General features: G+C 55.3%; 1 protein-coding gene across 3 annotated transcripts in view; it reads right to left on the bottom strand.

The window, feature by feature from the left end:
* Positions 1-1507: 1507 nt before the first annotated feature.
* QSOX1 (quiescin sulfhydryl oxidase 1) overlaps positions 1508-24249 on the bottom strand; it is a 44349-nt gene continuing 21607 nt past the window's right edge. Inside the window, exons 3-13 of one of the 3 annotated variants that reach the window (XM_078001065.1) lie at positions 24096-24141; positions 23432-23534; positions 20642-20732; positions 17223-17368; positions 15492-15626; positions 13326-13455; positions 9843-9965; positions 8962-9109; positions 5153-5332; positions 2752-3284; positions 1508-2212 (exon numbers count right to left, since the gene is read on the bottom strand). In XM_078001065.1, the coding sequence (XP_077857191.1) occupies positions 2204-2212; positions 2752-3284; positions 5153-5332; positions 8962-9109; positions 9843-9965; positions 13326-13455; positions 15492-15626; positions 17223-17368; positions 20642-20732; positions 23432-23534; positions 24096-24141 (1644 nt within the window). In that variant the 3' untranslated portion in view covers positions 1508-2203. Of the gene's footprint in view, positions 2213-2378; positions 3285-5152; positions 5333-8961; positions 9110-9842; positions 9966-13325; positions 13456-15491; positions 15627-17222; positions 17369-20641; positions 20733-23431; positions 23535-24095; positions 24142-24249 lie in introns of those variants that run through there. The other 2 variants (XM_001111489.5, XM_015122547.3) reach the window with 2 other exon arrangements.

The following is a 24249-nucleotide window of genomic DNA, read 5'->3' as shown; positions in this document are numbered from 1 at the left end:
CTGCCCGTAACCCTTGCTCCTCCTTATTTCCTTGCTAACACCTACTCATCTTTCAAAGCTCCATGCCACTGTCTCCTTGAGGAAATTGTTCCTGAGCCCCCAGCAGGTTAACACACCAGACAGGCGAGATTCTCTGTCCTGCCCCAGACAAGGAGCCTTTGCTTTGCAGGGCTCCCCTTGGGACCCTCTCTTGCCAGGGGAGCCTCTAGAGAAGCCTTCTAGAAGGACATTCCAGACTCAGCAGGCCCCAGCTCCCAGCCTGGCAGACTGGGTGGGGGGAGGACCCAGCTGGCGGGCGAGGCTAGTTTGTCGATGCTGTGGAGAGCCCTGGGGAAATCAAGGTGAAAGGCAGCCACGCTGCTGAGGAGGCCCACCGGTTTATCAACCAGCGGGGCTGGGGCTGGGCGAAAAGAGGCTTGGCTGCCAGAGGCAGCTGTGAGGTGGGAGGTCCACACCACTTCGTGGGCCTGGAGAATGGGCTACACACTGTGCCGCCCGGGTTGCTGCGACAGCGTTTCCAACGTAGCCCTAATTCTAGGAGACTGAGTTTAGCTTTAGAAATAGGGTCACTGGAGCCACAGGGCTTGCTGACAGAAATCCCCTGCACTTGGCATTGGGCGAGGAGCCCTTAGGGGGTGAGGGACAGGCTTATTCAGTGGCCTTGGTCCAGTGGGCACACAGGGCACTGGCCCTGGGAGCCTCTGTCTCCCTCCTGCAGGCCAGGGTTGGGTCCTGATTGTGGGTTCCCATCTGTCTCTCAGGCCCCCAGCCAGGGCCAGCCCAGGGGAGCAGGAGGTGCAGAGCACAACCAGGAGGATGGAGCCGGTGGGTGCCTGGAGCAGGGACACAGAGAGAGAATCCACCCCAGGAGCCCAGCAAGGCACTGCAACTAACGGGGTCCAGGGAAACATGCAGGGAGACTGCCGTCCCTCCCCCTCCCCAGCTGCCCCATAGCGGGAGTGGCCTTGGCATCCCACCTGCTCCACACAGCGCCCAGGCCATCTGAGCAGAGTGAAGATGTCAAAGAGAAAACCTCAAATCGGATTGAGGCTCCTGCTCCCCCTTAATGAGGTTCATTATCTGCGGCTCTGATCCTTGTAAAACCCAGCAGGCCGGATTAGGGGCAGGCTCTCTAATCCTGGCTGACTCCTCCCCACCGAGTGGCCAGCCGGGAAGCTCTGACCAACAAGCCCTTCCTTCCTGCAGGAGCTGGAACTAGGCAGGTGCAGACAGGCTCCTCCCTCGCCGGCCCAGGGCGCTGAGGCAGGAGCTCTCAGGGAGGATTGGGGCAGGGGTGGCAAGGCTGCACATCCAGAGGCCTGTCCCCGTGCATGAGGAGGCCGTGGCGTTTGGGTGCGGACAGCTCTATGGGCAGTCTGTGGCCAGGAGCCGTGTGTGCTGAGGGACATCGAGTCTGGCTGCATTCCAGGTGGGGTTGGTCTCCATGCACTCTGTCCAGACCTGGACACTAGGTCTCCAAGTAGCAAGTTAAAGAACACACCAATGCTTGCCTTAACAAAAATAATTTATTCCACACGCCTACCAAGCAGGGGGTAGCGTGGGAATCAAGCATGTGTAAGGCACTGCCCCCTCCCTCAGACCCTTCTAACTTCTGCACGCTGGAAGGTGAAATCTGGAGAGAGAAGGCACTCCCCTCCCTAGCTTCTACCCAGCACCCTCCAAAGACGAACATTTATCTTAGAGACCAAAATAAAAAAGGACAAAAGACCAGGCTCAGAGGGGGCAGAGCTCAACGGGGAGAAGCGAAAGCCCCCATCTCCTCCTGCAGCTACGCCAGGGCCAAGGCACTGGAGACCCACATCCTTCCCATGCCACCGACTCATCAGGTCCCGCCAAGCAAGCCACTCACCCCACAGCCCAGCAACCATGGCTTGCCTCACCTGGGAGACCAGCACGACTTCCAGAAGCTTCTAAACCCCACCCTGAAGCCAAACCCCACCCAGGAGGTCTGAGGAGCTGGAGGCTGGCCAGGCATAGAGGGCTCGGGGTGGTCCTTCCTCCCAGGGTGCAAAGGCTTCTTCATTGTCCGGAAGGGAGCAGGGTGGGCGGAGCCCAGCAGCTAGTGAGGAGTTCCACTCCAGCCCACCCAGCTCAGGGCACCCTCCTCTGGCTTCACTTGCCCCAATTTAGGGCCAAGACCAAGCAGGAGAGACTGAGGCTCCAGTGAGAATGAGGCAGGACTTCAAATAAGCTGAAAAACAGGAATGTGGTGCTGAGAGGCCAGGGACTGAGCTGCCCTTCGCCCGCTGCCCGGGGCTGCCCTCCCTGCACAGCAGGGGAACCTGGACCCTGCTCCTGTCTTTTGTGTCAAAGGAGCTCTCTGTCCTAGCAGCCCCAAGAAGCTTCACTGGAGCAACTGGTTTTCCTGAATTTCCCACACTTCTAGGCCAGACAAGGAGCAAGGGGTGGGAGGGGAGGGAACGGGGTCAGGGGGCTCGAGGAGCCTAACAGATGGCAGCTCCCTCTCCCGCCTCCTCCCCAGGTGGTTCAGGCTGCAGGGTGGCCAGCATGGCCCTTCAGGGCCCTTATCTTGGCCCGGAAGTAGGTGTACATGGCCAGCAGGCCCATGAAGGACAGGGAGTAGAGCCCCACACAGAGGCTGATGTCCAGGTGGGAGAAGCCCCCTCCCAGCACCTGCAGCCACTGGCCTCGGCCCCGCCCAGCTCGGGCCTCCAGCTGGCCCTCAGGGATGTCGACCAGCTGCTTGGAGCTGCGGCCCACACGCCTGACCTCCGAAGGGCCCCAGAGGCGGTTCTTCTCAGCCCGGGACTCGGCCAGCAATGCAGCCCCTGTGTCTCGCTTGCTCAAGTGCCACTGCCCACGCGGCTGCTCCCGCTCATTCCTCTGAAGCTCTGCCATGTGCTCAGGAGGCTCCTGGCCTGGTGCAGCTCCGAGGCCAGGGCGCAGCTTCGGGGGGCGACTTGCCTCAGGTCTCTCAGCTGGCACATCTGGGGTGGTGTTTGCGGGGGACTTCATCATCTCAGGCTTCCCAGGGTCCAGAGTTGAATTCCGGCCTTCCAGCTCCAGGGCTCCCATTGCCAGCTCTGGGGCAGCTGCCACATTCTGCGCATCCCTCCGGGCAGCTGACCCAGCTGCAGGGAAGTCCAGGATGATGTTGCTTGGGGAGAAGTGGGCCTTGAGGAAGTTAAGGGTGGCTTCCACGTCCCACACGGGCACATCCAGGCGTTCATTGTGGCAGGCAGAACAAAGTTCACGGGGCGGCCACTGCACCTTGGGGAACTGGGGGTCCTCGCTGGGGGCACCTACAGAGGGAAGCATATATAGGCTGGCGGTGACATCAGTCCCACCCAAAAGCCCAGACCACACTCCTCCACTCAGAATGCCAGCTTCCTTGTCTGCAGAAAGGGCTTGCCACTGCCCTTCCAGACGATGGGAAATGAGGAAATACAGATTACAAACACTAGCCCATAGTGGGAGCTCAACAGATGGCAGCCTGGAGGAGGCGGCGGATCCACCTAGCCCTCAGCCCCGGCCCTCCGTGGTTTTCCAGGGAAGCGTGAAGAGCACCATCTCAGTCACTTCCCAGTGTTGGCCAGACCCACTGTCCTGCTTTGTGGACTTTACAACCAGCTTGTACCCCAGAACCAGACATGGAAAAGGGCAAGAATACTCATTTTGATCTGTTTTGCAGTCTTTGGTTGGTCGGCTTGTGTTCGTCTTTTTTTTGCCTTTTTCCTACATTTTCCAAATTACAAACTGCGCAAATAGGTTACCTTGTCAATTCAAGGGAAAATGTGTTTTAGAGCAAGAGTCAGCCGCTCATGGCAATCCTTGCCTTTACCCAGCAGCAGCCCTCTAGGGTAGGGGTGGGCTCCAAGGGGTAGTTTGGGGGAGACCTGAGGGGTACTTGGAAGAGTCAGGGTGCTGCTGGGGCTGCAGGCTGTTGGTACCCCAGGTGGGGCCAGCCCTCTAGGCAGCCTCTGGATAAGTCCCAGAGGGTGAGCCATGGCCACCAGCCCCTCATGCAGTGTTGCCCAGGGAATGCATCAGCCTTCTGTAGAAGCACCTCTCCTAAAGGTTTTAATAGGGGGACAAGTTGTTAACTACAAGGAAGCAGGAGCAGCAGCAGCAAGTGGCAAGCAAGTCAGAATGGTTATTCCGGGGAGGGGCAACAAGCAGAGTGGAGGGTCCAGTCATGAGTCATAGTGATCAGGCCTTGCGGAGGGGGCTCTCAGCTTGTGCCTGGCAATTCTGAGTTTCTTCTGAAAGGACCCCACCAGAGAGAGGAGGGAACCACCCTGCTTCTGGCCCCTCAGGGACAGGGCCCGGCTCCTGGCCCTCCAGCAGCAGCTGGGAGCCTGATGAGGTCAAGGGGCTGAAGGGTCAAACGGAGCATTTGGTGGCAGGGGTGGGGCGGGGCAGGGGGAAGGAGAAGACAGGCACGTGTCTTCCTTTCAAAGTTCGATAGGAGGCCCCAGGAGACCACGACCAAGTGCCTGCGCCTGCACCACCACCTGCTCCATTCAGCTCCTTTAACCTCGGCTCCGCCCCGGTCTCCCGCCCCTGGGAGGCTGTCACAGCCACGTGCACCACTCTCTCCCGACACACAGGCTGCCTCCTGTCCACAGATGGCTCCCTCCCCACCCAGCTCCCTGGAGTTTAATGTGTTTGCCTGTTAGAGCCATCAGACTCGTGCGCATAAGGAAAAGGAAGCACCGTAATGAGGGAACGCAGAGGGCAAGGCTCCCTCCTGGGAGCCGGTACCTGGTATTTCCAGGAAGGACCTGGTCTACTCCAGCCCCTTCTCTCATCAGACCCTTCCCAGGGAGAGAGAACCCGAGCTCCCTCCACCCTAGCAGTTTGAGTAAGGGACCAACAGCCAGAAGGCAGAGCAGGGGAGGCGGGAGAGGGACCCCAGCAGGCTAAAGACGGGCCCTAGAGCAGGGAAAGTGAGCAACGGCATGGGAAGGCCAGGGTCTTACAGTGTTAAAGCCTTGGTTTCCTCATCTCGAAAATGGGGCTGATGATACTGGCATTGGTTAACAGGGCTGGGCTGTGACTGAGGGGACAATGAGTGTCCCTTCCCCAACTTTTGGCCTAAGACTCCAAAGTATCCTCACCCTGTCGTCTCCCACAGGTGACTCCAGCCTTAGGGATGGCCCTTCCTTACCTGCAAGGCGAGCGTTGACCCTGTTGTGGCTAGACCAGAGCCAGAGGACAGCAGCGTTGGGACTCCCCACCCGGTGCATGGAGGCAGCAGCCATCTTCTCAAAGTGGCCAGCGCAGTCTCGGCAGCCAAAGAAGTAGTGCACGTAGCCTCGGATGGCTGGGAGGACCTCCTGGGCCTTGGCTACAGGGGAGAGGAGACGCCATGCACCAGCCCTTCAGGCTGCCAGTCCCACAGCCGTTGCCTCCCCAAGCCACCCTGCTGTCCCCTATCCTGCCGTGGCCACCCCTGCACAGGTGCCACACACCCCAGCCTATGCCAGCAGAGGCCCAGTGTCCCCTTGTCTACTTCTCTACCTGCCAGGATCACTTTACAGGAGACCGCATCCCCCTTAAACTCCTAAACCTGGATCCCCTTCCCTGCCACTCACCTGGGCGCTTGTCACTCACACCCAGGATAAAGTCCACACTCTTTGGCAGGACACTTGGTCTCTTTGTGACACTGGTAGGAGAGGCCAGCAGGGGCCACAGGGCCACTGCCCTAGCCCCAGGCCCCTCCTCCCCACCCACTCATGCTGCCTGTCTGACTTGCTTCCACCATGCCTCACCTCCCTCGGGCCTGGACCTGGCCTGCGCATACCCTAATCTGTCTCCGTCTCTCCTCGCTCTCCCCTTCCACTCCCCCCACCCCGCCCACCCACTGGGTCCTCCGGACTGGCATGAGCAAAGGCCTGTTAACCAGCCCCACTTTCTTGCTCTAACTGAAACCAGGCTCCCCGCTGAAGACACCACTCCTACTCAAACACACCCCTCCTAAGTCCTTCACCCTCAGGCTCTAGGGCTGCTGGTGCCTGCCTCCAAGCTCACTCCTTCCTACCACAAACCTCCCAGGCCTTTAGAAGCCAATCTCCTGCTTTTACCCCTTCACGCAGCAGGACACTGGCACCCTTACTCTTTTGTCACTCCTGGCAAGGTGAGACCCGCAGCAGTCCATGCCTGCCTCTCTCTCTCTCCTCTGCCTTCTCAGCTTGGTCTTCCGCACCCAGCACAGGTGCCCACCTCCCCACCACAAGGCCTCACTACACGGCCCTGGTGGTCTCAGCCTCTGTCTCCGCTGCTGCTCGGGCTGCCCTACTCCTCACCTCCTCCAGGATTTCACTCCCGTTAATGTTTTCTTTCTTTACTATATCATCCACTTCTCCCCTGATAAGGGATCATTCCAACTGGGGAAAAGGATGATCATAAAGAAGTCCCTCTAACCCAGTCACACCCCAGTTCCTGCTCACTATCTCCAGAATTTTGCCTCCTGGTCTCTCTTCAGCCAAATCCAACCAGGCCATGACCTCCACTACGCCACTGACACAGCCCTTGCTAGAGATGTCCTCATCTTGTGCCACCTGCAGCAGCCCTGACCCCAATGACTACACCTCTGTTTGAAACACTGGACTCTGGGCCCCCTTGAAATCACCATGGCCTCTCCCTTTCAGCCTCCTTTGCTGGCGGTTTGATGCTCAGGGCTCAGTCCTCAGCACTCTTCTCTACCTCCCTACCAGGGAGCTCATCCAGTCCCATGGCTTGAGCTCTGATGCTACTAACGACTAAAAGCTGATCTCTCTATCCCAGACCTCTCCCTGGAACTCCAGACTCAGCTGTGCACACCTCCACTGGGAGGTCCACTGACACAAAGTGGGCCATTGATTCCACCCTCCCACCCCAAGCCCCTGACTCCTCAGCTGACAGGACCGTCATCCACAGGCCCCACAACCCGGGAGTCCACCTGAGTCCTGCTTCCCACATACCCTTCCTCCAATCTATCAGTAAGTCCCTCAGCTCTGCCTTTAACATATCCCCAAATCTGACCACTTCCTCCAGGGACACAGTGACAACCCCAGTCCAGGCCCCACCACCACTGCTGGGCGAGCTCCGCAGCTCCCTCCTCGGCCGCCCTGCCTCCCCCTGCCCCACAAGAGCCCATCCTCTACCTTTCTAAAGTGTCAACCGTCTGTCACTTCTGTTAGACTCTCCAGTGGCTTCTCAAAATGCCAACACCAACCTCCAAACCCTGCCCTCACCAAGGCCTCTGAGCCCTTGAGTGCTCACCTCCACCCCGGCCTCTCTGCAGCCTCGCCTCCCTCCCTCCGGTCACAGCAGCCTTCTTCGGTGCTGCCCACACACCAGGCTTGTCCTCTGCACCTGCTGGTCCCTGGCCTGTGCTATGGGCCCAATTATGTCCCCCCAAATTCCTATGTTGAAGCCCTAATCCCCAGCCTCTCAGAATGTGGCTGTATTTGGAGACAGGGTCTTTAAAGAGGTAAGGAAGGTAAAATGAGGTCATTTGGGTGGGTCCTAATCCAATAGGACTGGTGTCCTTGCAGGAAGAGGAATTTGGACATGGATTGGGAGAGGGACAACTGCATGGAGACACAGGGAGAAGATGACCGCCGCCCAGCCAAGGAGAGAGGCTCAAAGAAACCAGCCCCGAGACCTCTGCCTTGCACTTCAGTCTCCAGAACTGAGACAACAAACGTCTACTGTCTGAGCCCTAGACTGACATTCGTCAGCACAGTCCAAGGACACCAATACAGCCTGGGAGGCTCTCTTCCCAGATGTCCCACACTGCCTCCTCCTCTCCACCTGGGTCCCAGCGCCGGGCCCTCCACAGGGAAGCCGTCCCCAGACCCCTCTCCAGACAGCACCCGCTCCAGCGCTGCTGTGCTTTGTCTTCCTCAGCGTTCGTCATCATGGCTGAAACCATCCCTCTGTGTCTGTCTCCTGCCACTCAGATACTGGCCCTGGGGGGACAGGGACCTGTCCCATATGCTGCTGTGTCCCTGGCTCCTGCAGTGCCACACGGCATGGTGGAGAGGCTCCATACGCACTGGCTTCCCACACCACTGCCCGGCAGTTCCTCTGATTCGTGGGGCTCTGCACAGGCTGCTCCCTCTGCTGGGATGCTCCTCTCCTGGCAGAATCCCTACTCACCCATCACCCCTCAACTCATCCCGTGAGGCCTGGGGCCCCTTCCCAATGGCGTCGAGCCCACCCTCTCTTCACCCCCACATCCTTCTCTCTGCCATGGCCCCAGCCCTGGTGCACTGCAGGCCTCTCTGTCCCCGAGCCTCACACTAGAGGTCCACCAAGAGCAGGCACTGTCACCCTTTTCACCCATGTATCTATCCTCCAAGCCAAGTCACAGCCTGATAGAAACCTGATTCCTGAATCAGTGTGGATGTGTGGATTGAATTGGATGCGCACCCTTTCAGTCTTCAAAAGCAGGCGTGGGGCAGCGTGGCCAGAGAGCATGGTGGTGCAGTTTGTGGACAATACGAGGCAGTGGGGGAAATGTGTTTCCCCAGCTTCCCCCAGGAAATTGTTTTCCAGTGGGAAGCACAATAAAATTGCTCAAAGTGCCTGCTATGTGTCAGCCATGTAAACTGTGAAACACACGTTTCTTTCTTTGTTAAGAGTATAAAAAAAGAGAATCGCAAATTTTTCATGAAGACTGAAAGCAAAGCAAACTATAAGCCCGGAGAAAGCCAGGGAGAGGCCTCAGCCTCCGAGCTCCCGGGGCCGAGGACAGGACTGGGCGAATTCCCAAAGTCTGTTCCCTCCTGGGATCGGTGCTATTCTGGCCATGTGGGGCTACCTGCAGATACAGCAATCCTGCCGGAGCCCCAAGGCTGACTCTCCCCATCCTCTGGCAGTTGGGAGCCAGTGGGGAAATTCAAGGGAGATGCCCTGCTGCCTCTCCCCTTGGAGGGTCGAACAGAGCAGGGTCGGAGGCACAGTGGGGTGAACAGGCCCTGGACGTACCTGCTTCCTGTGAGTGATCTACATTTTGCCGAGCTGCCTGCACAGTCAAGAAGTGGAAGAGGACCCACAGGGAGCAGGGAAAGCCCCGGAAATGTGGCTCACTCCCCTGGCAGCCAATCCAGTTCACCTTCTTGGCGAGAACAGCACCCTAAGGGACACACAAGTGTGAGTGCACATATGGAGAATGAAAAGGATGCGAGAGGCAGAGAGAGAAGCTTCTAGGAGACAGAGCCCTAAGACAAATGAGGTCCCTCAGTCTATCACCTCAAAGGTGGCATTTCCCTTTCACCAGCTCCACCCACTGAAGCAGCAGCACACCTAAAAAGCTGTGACCCAGATCAAGTTGCATCCCGTTCTAGCCTCAACTTCCCCAGCTGTAAAACAAGGGGGTTATTTCTGAGGTCTCTTCGAGATTTGACACCCTACAAGTCTGTAAGGATTTACACCTTTGCTGGCTGCAGTGACCCACTTTTGCAAACAGCAGCATGAGCAGGAGCCCAGAAGGTACCCTGGAGAGGGCCAGGGAGGCCATGCTGAGCAGCACCACACGCTAAGAGGCAGCACAGGTGTCTCACCAAGTTTTCATCCCAGCCCAAACACTTACTGGCTGCATGATCCCAGACAAGTTGCTTAACCTCTTCAAACTACTGTTTCTTCATCTGCTAAATGGGGAGAATATCTACCTTCCACTAACGTTATGAAGATTAAATGAGATGTATGCATAGACAGCTCAATCAATAGTCATTTATTAATTATTAATGGAAGGACCCAACCAAGACCACTGACTCCCTGGTGCAAACTGGCAAAGGAGGTTTTTTTAACCCCTTGCACTCTCATAAATATGAAGGATGGAGACATCTTTATTTGCTTCCCATACTCACCTCTTTCCTGTCATCCAGGACAGTTTTAAAGAAACTGTAGGGAATTTTATTTCTCTTCTGCCTCTTGAGCCATTCATTCACGGAGTGCAGGAAGTTCTGGACTAAGGGCCGGCCAGGGAAATACTGTGGGGAGGAACAAGCAGAAGCTGGAGAGTGAAAAGAAATTCCCCACGTTCCCCGTCCTGCAGATGGTAGGAAGCTATGCAGAAGCAGGCTGGAGGGGCAGGGAGTGGGGGGGATTGTGGAAAGTTCCAAAACCACCAGGAAAACATTCTAACTAAGACACAAATGTGACTTCTGTACTACCTTTGCTCTGGGACACCTGGTAAGGCTAGAAGATGGGGAAGGGAAGGTGCTCACTCTAAGTGGGGTGGGGTCCTGGAAGTCTCCCTCTCTCACACCGCAGGCTCCTGTGCAGCATCCCCCAACCATGTGCCACCACTGGGAGGAAGGCGGGAGCACTTGTGCCCCTTGCCAGGGCTGCTGGGAGCCCTGGGCCACACAGTCCTGTCTTTGGGTGGTCCTTGGATACAGCTGACTTGCCAACTGACTGGCCAGCTGGGCTAGGTGGGCACGAGACCTTTCATTTGGATTCCATGGGCTGCCAGTGAGGACCAGCCAGGCCAGGGGCTCACAGCCAAGATCCAGATCTTGATGGTAACTCCCAGTGGTCTCTGAGGAGCATGAAAAGCTACTCTGACAATAAGTCAACTCAAATCTGATTAGTATCAGCACTTTAAAACCACAAGGACTCCCAGAAGGAGGACGTATGTGTGTATGTGTGCGTGTGTGTGTGTGTGTGTGTCTGCGTGCACATGCACAGCACAAGGGGAGGAGGGCAGGAAAAAGAGGGGCACAGTAACGAGCTGGTCAGATAAAACCACAAGGCTGGCTGAGGGGATGAGGACCCTGAGAAACTTGCAGCGAAGACAAACATTTGAGCGGAGAAGGGTACTGGCGATATGAATGGTAACTGAACAGGAAAACCTGCTAACAGAGCCATTCCTCTGAGAAAGCCATTAAATAGTCCTATCACACATTGGGCTGGACACCTTCCCCCAGAGTGAGAAGTGGCCGGAAAAGACCATGCTTTCACACGTGCCCTCCTGGTGAGCCCACACGGGCCTCTGGGACTCACGCACAAATTTATAGCTTGAAGTCAGCACTTCTCACTGACCTTCGCCATCATCCCGACTTGGAAACTTCCCCTTCTAAGGCGACAGTGCCAGAAGGAAGGATGAATTAAGGAGCTCTGGACAACTGGGAGCACGGAAACTCTGGCGCCCACACGCCACCCAGTGGCCGCTCCCGCCAGCTGCTCACAGGGGGGAGCACGGGCTGGGACAGGCAGGGTGGAAGGGCACCGCCAGGACATGCAGAGGGCCTCCTGACTGACCGGGCACCTGCAGGGCTGGCAGCTCGCCGGGGGAGCCAGCAGAGTGTGCGCTCGCATCCTTAGGCGTTTGGGCCTGTGAGCACCGGGCACTCGGTGGTAACTGGCATGGGCTGGATGCGAGTGGGTGTGGCTCCCTGCCCAGCCCCTCACCAGCTGGAGGACCCTGGCAAGGTGCTTTAGCTCTCTGGGGCTTTGTTTCACCTTCTATGAAACGGAGATCATACTAGAAGCCATGCTGTGGAGTCTGCTCTGAGAAACAGAATGAGGAGCTAATATACAAAGAGCACTGCAGGCACCGGCAGGGCTGAAGAAATGGTAGCTGCTAGGATACTACTATTCAGGAAGAAGCTACCCAAGCAAGGCAAGGACCAGAATACTCTGCAGACCCCAGAGGATGTGCGGGCAAAACCCAAACAGAGGGTCTCCAGGCCCGTGCCCCAGGTGCCTCTACTGCTACTGCTGGGCATCCCCGGCTTCCCTCTGTCCTACACCCCACTGCCAGCCCTGCCCTCTCTCAGGGCCCTAGCTCTGGCAGGGCAGGCATCTTCATCTCAAGCTCATTCCCAGCCCTTGCTGAAGGCGGAGACTCAGCAAGCACGGAGAGGGTGATGCTTAAGCCTCTACCCAGCTCAGGGACCTGTATCTCATTCTTTCCCCCCATACTGGCTGCAAACAGCCCCACTGGGGACAAAGAAAGTAGCAAGTGTGAGCACAGCTGAGAGATGTGAGCAGTACACAAGCCGATCTTCCTGGGGTGACCCCTTTGGAGGGTACTGGATAGGGTGGTGGGGTGTCTGAGGCATGCTGGGAAAGCATGCTGGGGGCTCTCCTTCATGGGTCAGGAGGAGGGACCGTACATGGGACCGTTCTGGACTTTTCCCCTCTGAGTCTCTAGGTTGACAACCCCAGGTCTCTGCACTGTGAAGACCAAACAGCTCTCAGCCTTGGAGGAAAGGTCTTTATTATGCCAATGGACTGAAGAACAAGAGCTCGTTCTGCATGGGACTTCTGTGAGGGGCAAATGATGGTCCTACCTTAGGCTGAAACGTCCCTGTCAGGCCCTCTGTGTCACCGTGCATGCATGCGACCAAGCCAGGGGGTCAGGACAAGGAGGTGCGAAGAAGGGATCAGGCTGGCAGAAAGTTCCCAAGGAGAGACACAAATCACCCCGAGGGCAGCCCCAGCTTCCTGCAGACCCGTACTGAGGAGGGCGGGCTCAGATCCGGGCCCCAGGGCCAAGGAAGGCTGAGCCCACAGCCAAACCCGAAGTGCCCAGAGCCACATCTGACTCAGCAGTACTGAGCAGCAGAGTCCCGGGTTTCCAGCAAGGACGCACTGGCCAGGATCTGGAACCAAAGGGAAGGGGGCAGAGAGGGAGTGGCAGCCACCTCTCACCTTGAGAGGGAGGAGCACAGGCTCAAGGCCTGACCAGAACACCTCCGGGCTGGCAGAATGAAGGCATGGCACTTGAGCTCCCTGGGCCTCTTAAATCGGGGTGGACAAAATAAACTGCCCACCTCACAAAGTAGTTAAGAGGATTAAATCCTAGACAAACATCAGGTCCTCAATAAATAGGAGCTACCCTTCGTGGAGTAGCCACCTTCCCAGGGAAACTATAAAGGAATAAGGCAGGCATGGCCAGGGCCAGAGATCGGGTCAGACTGGGAGGAAAGCAAGGAGTATCAGAAGAGCATCCTCTCCTTCGCTAGGGTGTCCTCGGGGTCCTGCTTTTCCACTGACCACGGCAAGGGGTGGGAAGCCACACTGGGGCTCTGACTGAGGACTCAGGTAGGCAGAGCCACAGTTGCCGAATCAGCTGGAAATATCCCCAGGTGGGAAGCACGGGCCCTGTGTCCCACCCACACTGCTGCATGCGGCAGGGTTGTCCTTGGCAGTGTGCGACTGGTGTGGGGTATGGCTGAGGCTGGAGGGTAGCACCTTCGGTGGACAGGGAGAGCTGTGGGTCCAGGTGTCCAGCCAGACTATGGGCTTCTGGAGGGAGGGGCTGACGGGGTACCCAGCTTACAGGAATGCACACTGACCATCTGTGGAATTGCACAGACAAGGGAGGCCATGGCCCTGCTCACCTTGGCCAGCACTGCTACAAACTTTTTCAGGGCCACCAGGCGCTGCCCTTCCAGGACCGGGAACCTGCCCACCTCTATCCGCAGGATGTAGTGCAGTGCAGATTCCAGGTCAGCCATGTAGATCTTGGAGCTGAGGACCCAGAGGGAGGTAGAGAAAGAAAGGGGTATTAACCATGGTGCAGGGGCTGCAAGGAGCATCCAGGGCTAAAGGGAGAGAAGAGGAGGGGCACTGCTGATGGTCACAGTCTTGTAAGTTACCACTGGTTTCTGCCAGAAATGTGCTGTGTGACCTTGGGTAAATAACCTAATTTTTCTGAGCCTCAATTCCTCATCTGTAAGATATGAACAATAACACACCGCTCACAGGTAAGTTGCTGAGAGGATCAAATACAAACACAAATGTAAACAACTCTCCGCAGCTCCTGGCAGGGAGTAGGAGTTTTCTCTCTACAAGCCCACAGCCAGCGCCCCAGCAACTCACTCCTCAGGACAGCTCTGAGCCAAGCCCACTAGACACAGTCAGACCAGCAGGTTCAAACACACGACATGGTCTGGAAAAACTGGGCCCTCTCTGAAAGACCAGGGTTTAGCTGCCCACCAAGGCTGGGAAATGGGGGCTGGGGGCAGCAGGGAAAGCAGGGCCTGTGTTTCTTTCAGGGCTGATGTGCTCACAGCTGCCAGACCTCATGTCTCAGATGGGCCCATCTCACGCCTCTCCGCAGCCCTCAGGGAAGGGACAGAGGCTCCATGCTGGCTGCTCCGCCCCAGGCCCATCATGCTGGGGTCCAGGCTCAGGGTTCGGATGGCAGGGGCCAGGAAAGTTGGCTGCCTCCTCCCCTGTCTCTTGAGACCTGGGTTCTGGCCTCAGTTTGACCATGAGCTAGTTCTGTGAGCTTGGGCAACTCAGTTGACTTTCCTGGGCCTCAGTCACCTCGCTGTAAAACACATGACTCGCTCCTGCCCCTGCTACCTCCTGAGGTTGGAAAGAGCCAATAAGGTCAACTCACAGGGTATGCACTGTGGCTGCCTATGCTCTCCCTCAGGGCAAGGTCTCCTCTGTGCTCCACTTTGGTGTCCTTGGGCCTCAGTTTACCTCTCCATTCATGTGCCCTGCCTCCAGAAGTGGCCCCATGACTGAATGAGGTAACACATGGAAGGTGCCCAGCACACAGCCTGCCACATACACCAGCCCAAGCTATTACAAGTACGTCAATGGTTTGCATAATCGTAATGATTGAATGATTACAATGATCATTCATAACGACGGAATGATCGTAATGATCACACCACCTCTCAATCTCTCCTTCTCCCTTGATCTACTAAAAGTCTCTCCATTTGGCACTTTCCACGCTTAAAGTCCCTCATGCTAAGATGCAAAGTCCTTCTTGCCATCACCTTTCCCCCACTGTCTCATGCATCCCCTTGTGAGGGGCACCGTCCTGACCAGCTCTGAGAAACCTGGCCAGATGTTTCTACCTGGTATGCAGCTGGTACCAGTGCAGGAGGTCTACAGCTCTGTCCTACTGCCCAACCACAACAGAAGAGCCAAGAGGCCTCAGAGAGAAGAGGGGCGCTCTCATGCTTACGACTGTGGACACACACAGGAGACCTGAAAAGGCAGTGAGCTCACTGACACCACAGGCATTCAAGTGAGGTTGGGTGCCTGCCTAGAAGGGATGCCGTAGGGTCTGCACAAGCAGGGACTGCATCTGCCTGTACATATCTGCATCCACAGTGCCTAGCACACAGTGAGTACTCAAAGATATTTACTGCAGAAATAACTGCTCGGATGGGAAGCTGGTCTGGAGGCCTCAGAGTGTCCTTCCATGCAGATTCCCTGTCTGGGAGTAGAGTTAAGCTGAAGGAGCATGGGCATGGCAGGTGTTCATTCCCTCGTGAAGGATGGCTGGCAGTGCCAGCCAGCATTCATCACAGTCAGCCCCAGTCCCGCAACAGACACCAGTGGGACCGCAGCTAAATGCCGCTCCCACACATCGAAGGCCCCTGAGCAGGGCCAGCCCCCAGGGTGGGGGACAGCCTGGCTCAGAATGTACACACTAAGCGTATGACAAGGAAGAAGAATGAGCAAGAGGGTGTGGGTATGAAGGTGTGGTGGTCTGTGACAGAGGAGGGAGAAGATGTGAGGAGAACCAGGCGTGGCCTTACCGATCTGCAAATTTCCAAACAGTGGGAGCTATCTTGTTAGCAGTGGTTGGTGCAACTGTGGTCTGGGCAGCCTCCCTGGTGAGTCCAGAGAGCCTCTGCAGGTAAGCGGTATAAAAGGACCTGGACTCCATGAGCCTGAGGGCACAGAACCAGGGAGGAGAGGCAGTGAGTGCAGAGAACAAGATTAGAGCTAATCAAGGTCAGAAGAGGAAGCAGGGTGGCTCATCAGACAGAAGGTTTATTAAATATATGAACTAGATTCCATCTTGTCCTCCGTGAGGCCAGAAGATGGCACCCAGGCCTCACTTTACCCTTTCTAATCACTGTACCTGCTCTGGAAAGCCTCTTTGACACCCGTCTGATGTCAAACCTCACCTGGTAAGGCAATTGGGCCTGAGAATTCCCCCAGTGGCCCTCTGGCTCCAGGCAGGGCATGAAAAGGCACAGGACAGCCTGGTGCCCACGGACAGGAATGGCGGGGTGTGACTCCCTTCCCCATGGACCCCGAGGTTCAAACTGGCAGCTGCCCTTCCATAAGCCCGCCCTGTGGTACTGTGAGTGACATTACCCCCTAAGAAGTCCAGGGAGTTTGATACGCGATTTTTAAAAAAAACAGGTACCAACAATGACAAACAGCCTTCAGAATTCTCTAAATCTTTTTACAGTCCTTTTGGTTTCTTTCTTTTTTCCAACAGGGAGGAGTCCTCTAGGGCACAAGATACCTCCTGAGCACATATTCTCTCACCCACAGCTAGGGCCCCTGCAGAGAGAGACGCCAGGCCCAGCAGCAGCATGAGGGCCGCCCCGGGGGAGCTGGCATGGGACGCACAGCTTCCTTCCACTCCATCCTGGCCCAGGGTTTCTCAGTGAGCAGATGGCTTGGGAGGCAGCATCGTCACAAACAATTTTCCCCTCCACCAACTCTGAGAGAGGAGACAATGCCTTCTCTCCCCACCAGCACTGGCACTTTCTGGGCCCACCCGGAAAGTGAGCACCTCCCTGTCCTCGGTGGCATCGTGCCTCCTGGGCCCTCTAGCAGGTGATTTGGGCCAGGGTGAGGCTGAGTGGCCATCCTGCCTGGCACCATGTGGGTTAGCACTGAGGGCCCCGAGGAGCACCTCACCAGGCACCACAGGCAAGCCTTGCCTCCCTGGCCCAACGCTCCTGCCTGCAGGGCCTGGCTGACATCAATCATCTGCCCAGGGAGGGCACCAAGGCACCATCTGGTGCCATTAACGGGCCATTCAGCAGTGGGAGCCTGGCAGAGGGGCTGAGGCTGGCCTGATTGTTTTCTCTCGGCATTTTGGAACCCGCTATTGTCTGGCTGCTAATGAACTTTTCTGCAATTAGAAAACCAAAGAAAGGGAGGGTCAAGCATATTTGAGTGCTTGCCGGGCCTGTAGCCTGCCAATGAGTCTGCCTGCAAACAGAAGAGGGTGGGGAAGAGGGCCAGGGCTGTGGTGGGGACATAATGGGGGTGCAGACAACACTGCATGGGGCGAGCTGAGGCCTCTGAGGTCTCTGAGCTGCGGAGCAGGGTCAGGGTTCCAGGCCCAGGCTCCTGATGGTGGAGGCGCTGGCCCCGCAGACAGCAGACTGCAGTTTCTCCTGCAGGGGGCTCCTCAGAAAGAACATGTCAGCCACTGTGAAAGGTGGGCAGTCCCTCTGGGCAAGAAGGAAGGATGAGCACAGGGAGGGAGGAGAGGGGACACCAGGAGACAGGATACTCACACGGGGACTCGGGAGACAGAGCCGTTCCGGAACAGCAAATAGCAAGAGGGGAAGTCAGTGACACCAAACTTTCTCACCACATCGGCTTCTGTGTTCAGCACCCTGCGCACCACCACGCCTTTGTGCTGGGACAGGTCCAGAGCCACCTGCAGGGACAGCAGGACATCTGGGGGCCAGGCCACTGGGTGGAGGGAGCCAGGGCTGAGTCTCAGCTCTGTGAAGGCACCCAGATGGCAGCTGTGCTCCTTCCAGACTCTAAACCTGCAAACAGTGGGCCACAGTGATGCACGAGAGACACTCGCCATCAACGGCAGCTAGCCGGCAAGTAACAAGTGCCAACCACCGCCCAGGAGGGGAGGCCTTGGAGCTGTGCACAGCACACACGCTTTAATCTCCTACCACAGTCCCAACTGGGTAGCATTTTCCTTCTAATGAGAGCAATTTGTAAAAAGCACAATAAAATGTGGTTTCATTTTAATTCTTGTTTGTTTTTTGTACTGAGCCAGCACGTTCTTGTCCTTAAGACCTTCACACCCCAAGATCTGACTGCTCTCTGATGTCCAGGATTCCCCAGGGCCTTCTCATAACATTTTTCTAAAAGGAAAATATCCCTTTAGAAATTAGTAATCATTGTTTGTTTGAAATATCAATTGGTGGGGGCAAGAGCAGTCTTCCTTATGGAAGCTTGAGTCACAGATGTTTAAAGAACTGTGATTTTATTGCATCCAAATACATATGGTAACAAATTTCATGGTTAGGATACAAACAAAATAAACCTTTGGAACTGGGTAAACTTCTAAACAGCAGGCTAACTCTGAGCCCAGTATGTGCAGCAGTCAGAGGGGCCCTTTGGTCAATGTGTATAGTTATAAGATCTGAAAACGCTTCTTAACGTGGGGCTCTCTGAAGGCAACAAGAGACCTTGTTGAGAATGACAATGTCTCCACATTAGGAATGGGAAGAGAAGTTCTGAGCATAATCAGACAGGCCATCTGCAAATGGCAGGCACGAGCTTCTATTACTGACCTCTCACGCCTCACCATGGAGCAGGTGGCGCCCACTAGCCTTTATTCTTATATTTATAACGCTTCCTATCTAGACTCCAAATTAGAAAAATACACTTCTCAGTCATCATTATTTTTTTTTAGAAAGAAATAAGAGAAAGCACTAGCTAACACGTATTGTGTAGGTATCATGTAGTATCCACACAGATCGCCTCATTTATCTTCAGAGAAACACTGAAATAGCAGCTATTCTCAGGAGACTAAGAGATGCGGCGCCGTACGCTACGGTCGCCTGCATTGGAATCCTGGCGCCACTGCACCGAACCACTCCCTGACCCAATTTCCTTACTTGCAAAATAATAACAACAACAATAATAATACCACCAGCTTCGGGGGGGCTGTTCTGAGAACGGAAGGGGTTAACTTTACTAAAATGCTGTAACAGTGACTAGCATATAGTAGGTACGTTAAGTGTTTACTTAAAAATAAAGCTCCCAGGCCGGGCTTGGTGGCTCACACCTGTAATCCCAGCACTTTGGGAGGCTGAGGCGGGCAGATCACGAGGTCAGGAGATCAAGACCATCCTCACCAACACGGTGAAACCCCATCTCTACTAAAAATACAAAAAAATTAGCCTGGCGTGGTGGTGGACGCCTGTAGTCCCAGCTACTTGGGAGGCTGAGGCAGGAGAATGGCGTGAACCCAGGAGGCAGAGCTTGCAGTGAGCCGAGATCACGCCACTGCACTCCAGCCTGGGCGACAGAGCGAGACTCTGTCTCAAAATAATAAAAATAAAGCTCTAGTTGGGCTCAGTGGCTCACATCTGTAATCCCAGCACTTAGGGAGGCCGAGGTGGGCAGATGACCTGAGGTCAGGAGTTTGAGAACCAGTCTGACCAAAATGAAACCCTGTCTCTACTGAAAATACAAAATTAGCAAAGTATGGTGGCACATGCCTGTAATCCCAGTTACTTGGGAGGCTGAGGAAGGAAAAATGCTTGAACCTGGGAGGTGGAGGTTGCAGTGAGCCAAGACAGTGCCATTGCATTCTAGCCTGGGCAACAAGAGTGAAACTTCATCTCAAAAAAATCAAAGTAAATAAATAAAGCTCCTATCTTGTAGCCGGAGAAACGGAGGCTTAGAAGTGAAACCATGCCTCCAGCTCACATAGCTTGCCTATGTCTGAACTGTGCTACAAATCCCAGCTTAGTGTGGCTCCAGAACCTGGGCCCTTAGTCACTGGTCCCACGCTGAGCACCCCTGTGTGGACATGGGGCACTTGGCTCCAACCACTGGGACCCCTGCCTGTAGGTACTCAAGGGACTGTGGTGGGAGGGGAGGGAGAAGACCTGATTCCAACCACAATGTATCACCTCTACGTAACATGTATGACCCCAGGCATGAACTGGGACCCTAGAGGGACAGGCACTCAGCCAAGCTGTCTTTCCCCTCCCCAACCCCTGTGCCTCCCCTCTCAGGGCTGAGAGGCCTGGAGACAGCATCTGGCTTCCGCTCAGACTCTCAGCTGTGCTTGATGAGTTTCAGCAGCAAAATCACTCAGGCCGACAGGGCAGTTTAATTTCATGCCTACTCTCATGCCTGTCTCCCTGCACTGCCTTGGAGCATCTCCCGTGCACTGGCACATCCCACCTTTGCAGCTGGGAAAAGCTCACAAGTGGACTATGGAGAAGTCCATGAACCAATGGCAGAATGGTGAGCTCTCTGCGTTAGGCGAGGGGAATGGATCTTTATAAAGTACCTCCTATGTGTCAGCTGCAATCCAGGCCCTTTACATAAACTGCTGCATTTGACTCTCTCAACAATACTATGAAGAAACGTCATCATCCCCACTCTCTAGACAGGGCACTGCAGCCGGAAGCGCCGGGGAGCTGGCTCACAGACACCCCACATGAGACAGAGCAGCACCTGGGTGAAGGACCCCATTTCCTCCGGTGGCGCTAGTGCATCGCTAATGCTCCCTCCCTCCCAAATATTTCACTCCAATCCCATGGGGTGGGACATTGTGGAAACAACATTGGCTTTGGAGCCAGACGGACCTGGTTCAAAGCCTTCTTCTACCAACTTACTAGCTGTGTGATCTTGGGCATTCTATTTGATCACCTTCATTAATTTTGGGGATTAGCAGCTATGTGTGTCAGGAATCTGGTCCAATGCTCAATAACAGCAGGTGTTACATTTGGTTTCCATGAAGGAGATAAGAATAAACAGAAAGGTTTTTAAATGCAAAGGTCCAGCCCCTGCACTTCCCATGGCTCCCAGCAGGGGTCAGGCCAATGCCAGGCTAAAAGACCCAGGCAGCCAACACCCTAGAATTGGCAGGAAAAGCCCTGTTCCCAAACTGGGGCTCTCTCTCCATGGCTATCCAGGAATTGCAGGGAACTTCAGGGCAGCTCACCTCTCTACCCAGGTAGGAGCCTCCCTTTTCAAAGATCAGGGCCAGGTACTCTTCCTTGTTTCTCGCAAAGAATCCATCAATCTCCTCCAGCCTGCAAGAGACAACTCTGGCAGTCACTCTGCACAGCCAGCAGAAATAAGACAAAACCGCTGGCAACGCCGGCTGGTGATGCAGTGCTGCTGGTACGGCCATCCCACCCTCCTCCGCTTCCACACAGGGCCCTCCAAGGGAGTCAACCAAACCTTTAGTCCTAAAGGATGTTGCCCTTGTTATCTAACCCTGGCTCTTCATCTGACCTACCTTGGGTGCTTGGTTTTGTTTTTGCTTCCTGTCTCTTTTAAGAGTCAGGAGTGGGCCGGGTGCGGGGGCTCACACCTGTAATCCCAACACTTTGGGAGGCTGAGGCGGGTGGATCACCTGAGGTCTAGAGTTCGAGACCAGTCTGGCCAACATGGTGCAACCCCGTCTCTACTAACAATACAAAAATTAGCCGGTGTGGTGGCGGGCACCTGTAATCCCAGCTACTCAGGAGGCTGAGGCAGGAGAATCACTTGAACCCTGGGGGTGGAGGTTGCAGTGAGCTGAGATTGTACCACTGCACTCCAGCCTGGGCTACAAGAGCAAAACTCCTTCTCAAAAAAAAAAAAAAAAAAAAAAAAAAGTCAGGAGTGGGTAGGAGGCCCTGTGGGGAGGGGGACTGGGAAGGGCTGCTTTGAGACCAATTGTCTCTATGTGCTGGGGCAGGCCCAGGCTGACTGGATGTGGTTTTTATTGGTCCCCTGAGAGCTGGGGGTATTAGAACCCAACAGCTGTAAGTCTAAACTGTGACAAGTCACGACCAAGTGGGAGATGTGCTCTTTCGTTCCTAAAGCAGGCATTAAAAAGGAATGAAAGAATCAGAAAGCCTTGGGTTCAGTAGACCTTAGGAGCCATCTATATATCTAACCCAATCTCCTTATTTTAAGATGAGGAAACTGAGGCCCAGTTTCCAAAACAAAACAAAACAAATGAAAATATGGCACTGATGCTGGAGCCCAGCCAGTGACAGTCCAAATGGATATGACAGACAGGTGATCACCTGAGTGCACCCCACTAGGGTGGAGGGAAGGAGGCACTGAACCTTTAGGGTGGCATCAGGTAGCCAGCCTTTCAGACCGCTTCCCTAAGCTGGCAGAAGAGCACGACCTACATGTGGGCCAGTACCCCTTTCCCCACTCCCACCCTCAGACTTCTGAAAGGGGCAGCTCACCTTTCATCACACATCTCTGCCTCCTTCCTAAAGTTCTTTAAAAGGATAGCTTTGGGCTGGGTGTGGTGGCTCACGCCTGTAATCCTAGTACTTTAGGAGGCCGAGGCAGGAGGATTGCCTGAGCTCAGGAGTTTGAGACCACCCTGGGCAACATGGTGAAACCCCATCCCTACTAAAAATACAAAAAATTAGCCAGGCTTGGTGGCAGGCACCTGTAGTCCCAGCTACTCGGGAGGCTGAGGCAGCAGAATCGCTTGAACCCAGGAGGTGGAAGTTGCAGCGAGCTGAGATCACGCCGCTGCACTCCTGGCCTGGGCAACAGAGCGAGATTCTGTCTTCAAAAAAAAAAAGGATCACTTTGAGAGACCTCGGTAGGTTTGCTTGATCTGTTGCTTTTGAGATACCCCATTGAAGATGTGCCATGAGGGATGCACATGTGTGTGGAAGGAGGGAGATGGAGACACAGTCATTGAGAAATGGAAGCAGCAAGGGCCAGGACACAGGCCGACATGGGTGTTTTCTGGAGAGACGGGGTCTGGCTGCAGAACCCCAAACCACATGAAGACTATGCTGCATCCAGGGTCCCCCGAAGGCCCTCTGGAGGATGGAAAATTGGAAAAGATGACAAAAGAGTCATTGTGAGTTGGATTCAACCCCAACTGACACTTGGAAACACAATCTCTCAGCAGGGCCATGTCTCTGAGAGCACCTGCACACAAAATTTTAAGAGAGCCTCTGTGCACCAACAGCGGCCTCGTGAGGCCTTCTTAGCACCTGGGGCCTCCACTGTGTTCAAGACTGGGCATGGATTTGTTCCTTCTTGGCAAGAGTCCTCTGAGGTGCACATTATCCTATCTTGAGTTCTGATCCAGAAGTGGGGGGCCTAGTGTTTTTAATCTAGCTGCCTCCTTCTTTGGGAGAGTATGGGCAAGACCCCATGCACCTTACTGTCTTCATTTTCCTGGAAAAGCGGCAAGCTGGGAAGTTTGCCTGGTTGACAGATACAGAGCACCAGCCACTGCACCCCACGCTCTGCCGTACAGAGTCAGGGGCCACCCCCATGCTCCAGGCATAACCACCTTCTCTCCACCTCCCCTCCATTTCCCTCAAAATATTTGATCTCCTTTTTCCTCCTCATGCCATTCTGACTCTCAGTGGCCTTTCTGGGAATAGAGCATGTGAAAATCTGCTGCGTCCGCCAAACATTTTGAGGGCAGGAGGCAAGAAACAACAGCAGGTACAACCTGGAGAAACCCCACCCATCTTTTCCTTCCCACCTGTGGGATGGATCCTTGCACCCATCAGTCAGCCCCAGGAAAACAGGGCTCTTCAGTAGGACCTGCGCGATAGGAAGCCCACCACCAGCCATCAGCTGCCACTTGGTTCTGGAGTAGCTCCAGCAGACTGGGGTGGGGGCCCCACAGGCAAAGGCAGCAAAAAGAATAAACTGGGGTCCCCGCCCTGCTATTCCCACCACCCTCTCACTCCTAGGCCTGGAATCCTGGCCCACTATGCACTAAACCTGCCCCAGCCCAAAGTACTTGGCAGGCTCCAGTGGCGGACAGGCTGGGGGCCACGTGTCATGATGGGACTCCAGGGCGTCAATGAGCCTCTCCCGCAGCGTCTGCACGTCAGCACCAGCCACTGTAAATGAAAACAGGCGTGAGCGGGGTGTCAGGAAAGCAGAGCTGCTTCCACAGCACACTTACCACCTTCACTCTCAGAAACAAAGGGCTGAGGGCACAGCCAGCTCTGACAGAGACAAACGAGGCATCAGTCCTTCCCTGTGCTAGAAGAATGGGGCTTGAGGGGTCCCCCTGTGGCCCCAAGCAGTGCAAGGACACCCATCGCTCAGACAGGAAAGAATCTCTCAGAACTGGGAGCCATCAGGACATTCCCCAAGGGCTCTGGTCTGGTCTCTGGGTACCAACCCCATTGTGAGAGAGCTCTTCTGGGAATATGGGGCCCTTGCCCCGACCCTAGGGCCCTGGATACGTCCAACCTGAAGGGCTTCTTCAACCTGCCTTTCCCTAAGGCTGACTGAGAGGACAGTTTTAGGAAGACACAAGTTAGACTTCCCGTGGGGAGCACCTCACCCTCGACCCTGCCGACTGCCAGGGCTTTCTCCACCCCAATAGAAACCCAGGCGAAGAGGGAGGTTGGGGGAGGAAGATGCTAACAGGACAACCAGAGTCGGGCACCCACCTGGAAATACTGCTCCCGAGCCGTTCTTGGAAAAGGCCTTGAAGAACTGGAAGCAAACACACAGGCGGGCATCAGTGATAGATAGTGGCCAAGAGTGCAGCCACTTACTGCTCTGAAAATCTGCCTACTTATTCAATGCGGTAGTTGGGCAAAT

This window comes from Macaca mulatta, chromosome 1 (assembly GCF_049350105.2).
Source record: "Macaca mulatta isolate MMU2019108-1 chromosome 1, T2T-MMU8v2.0, whole genome shotgun sequence".
NCBI lineage: Eukaryota > Metazoa > Chordata > Mammalia > Primates > Cercopithecidae > Macaca > Macaca mulatta.
The sequence above is the reverse complement of the archived record's forward strand: the minus strand, read 5'-3'. Positions and strand labels throughout refer to the sequence as shown.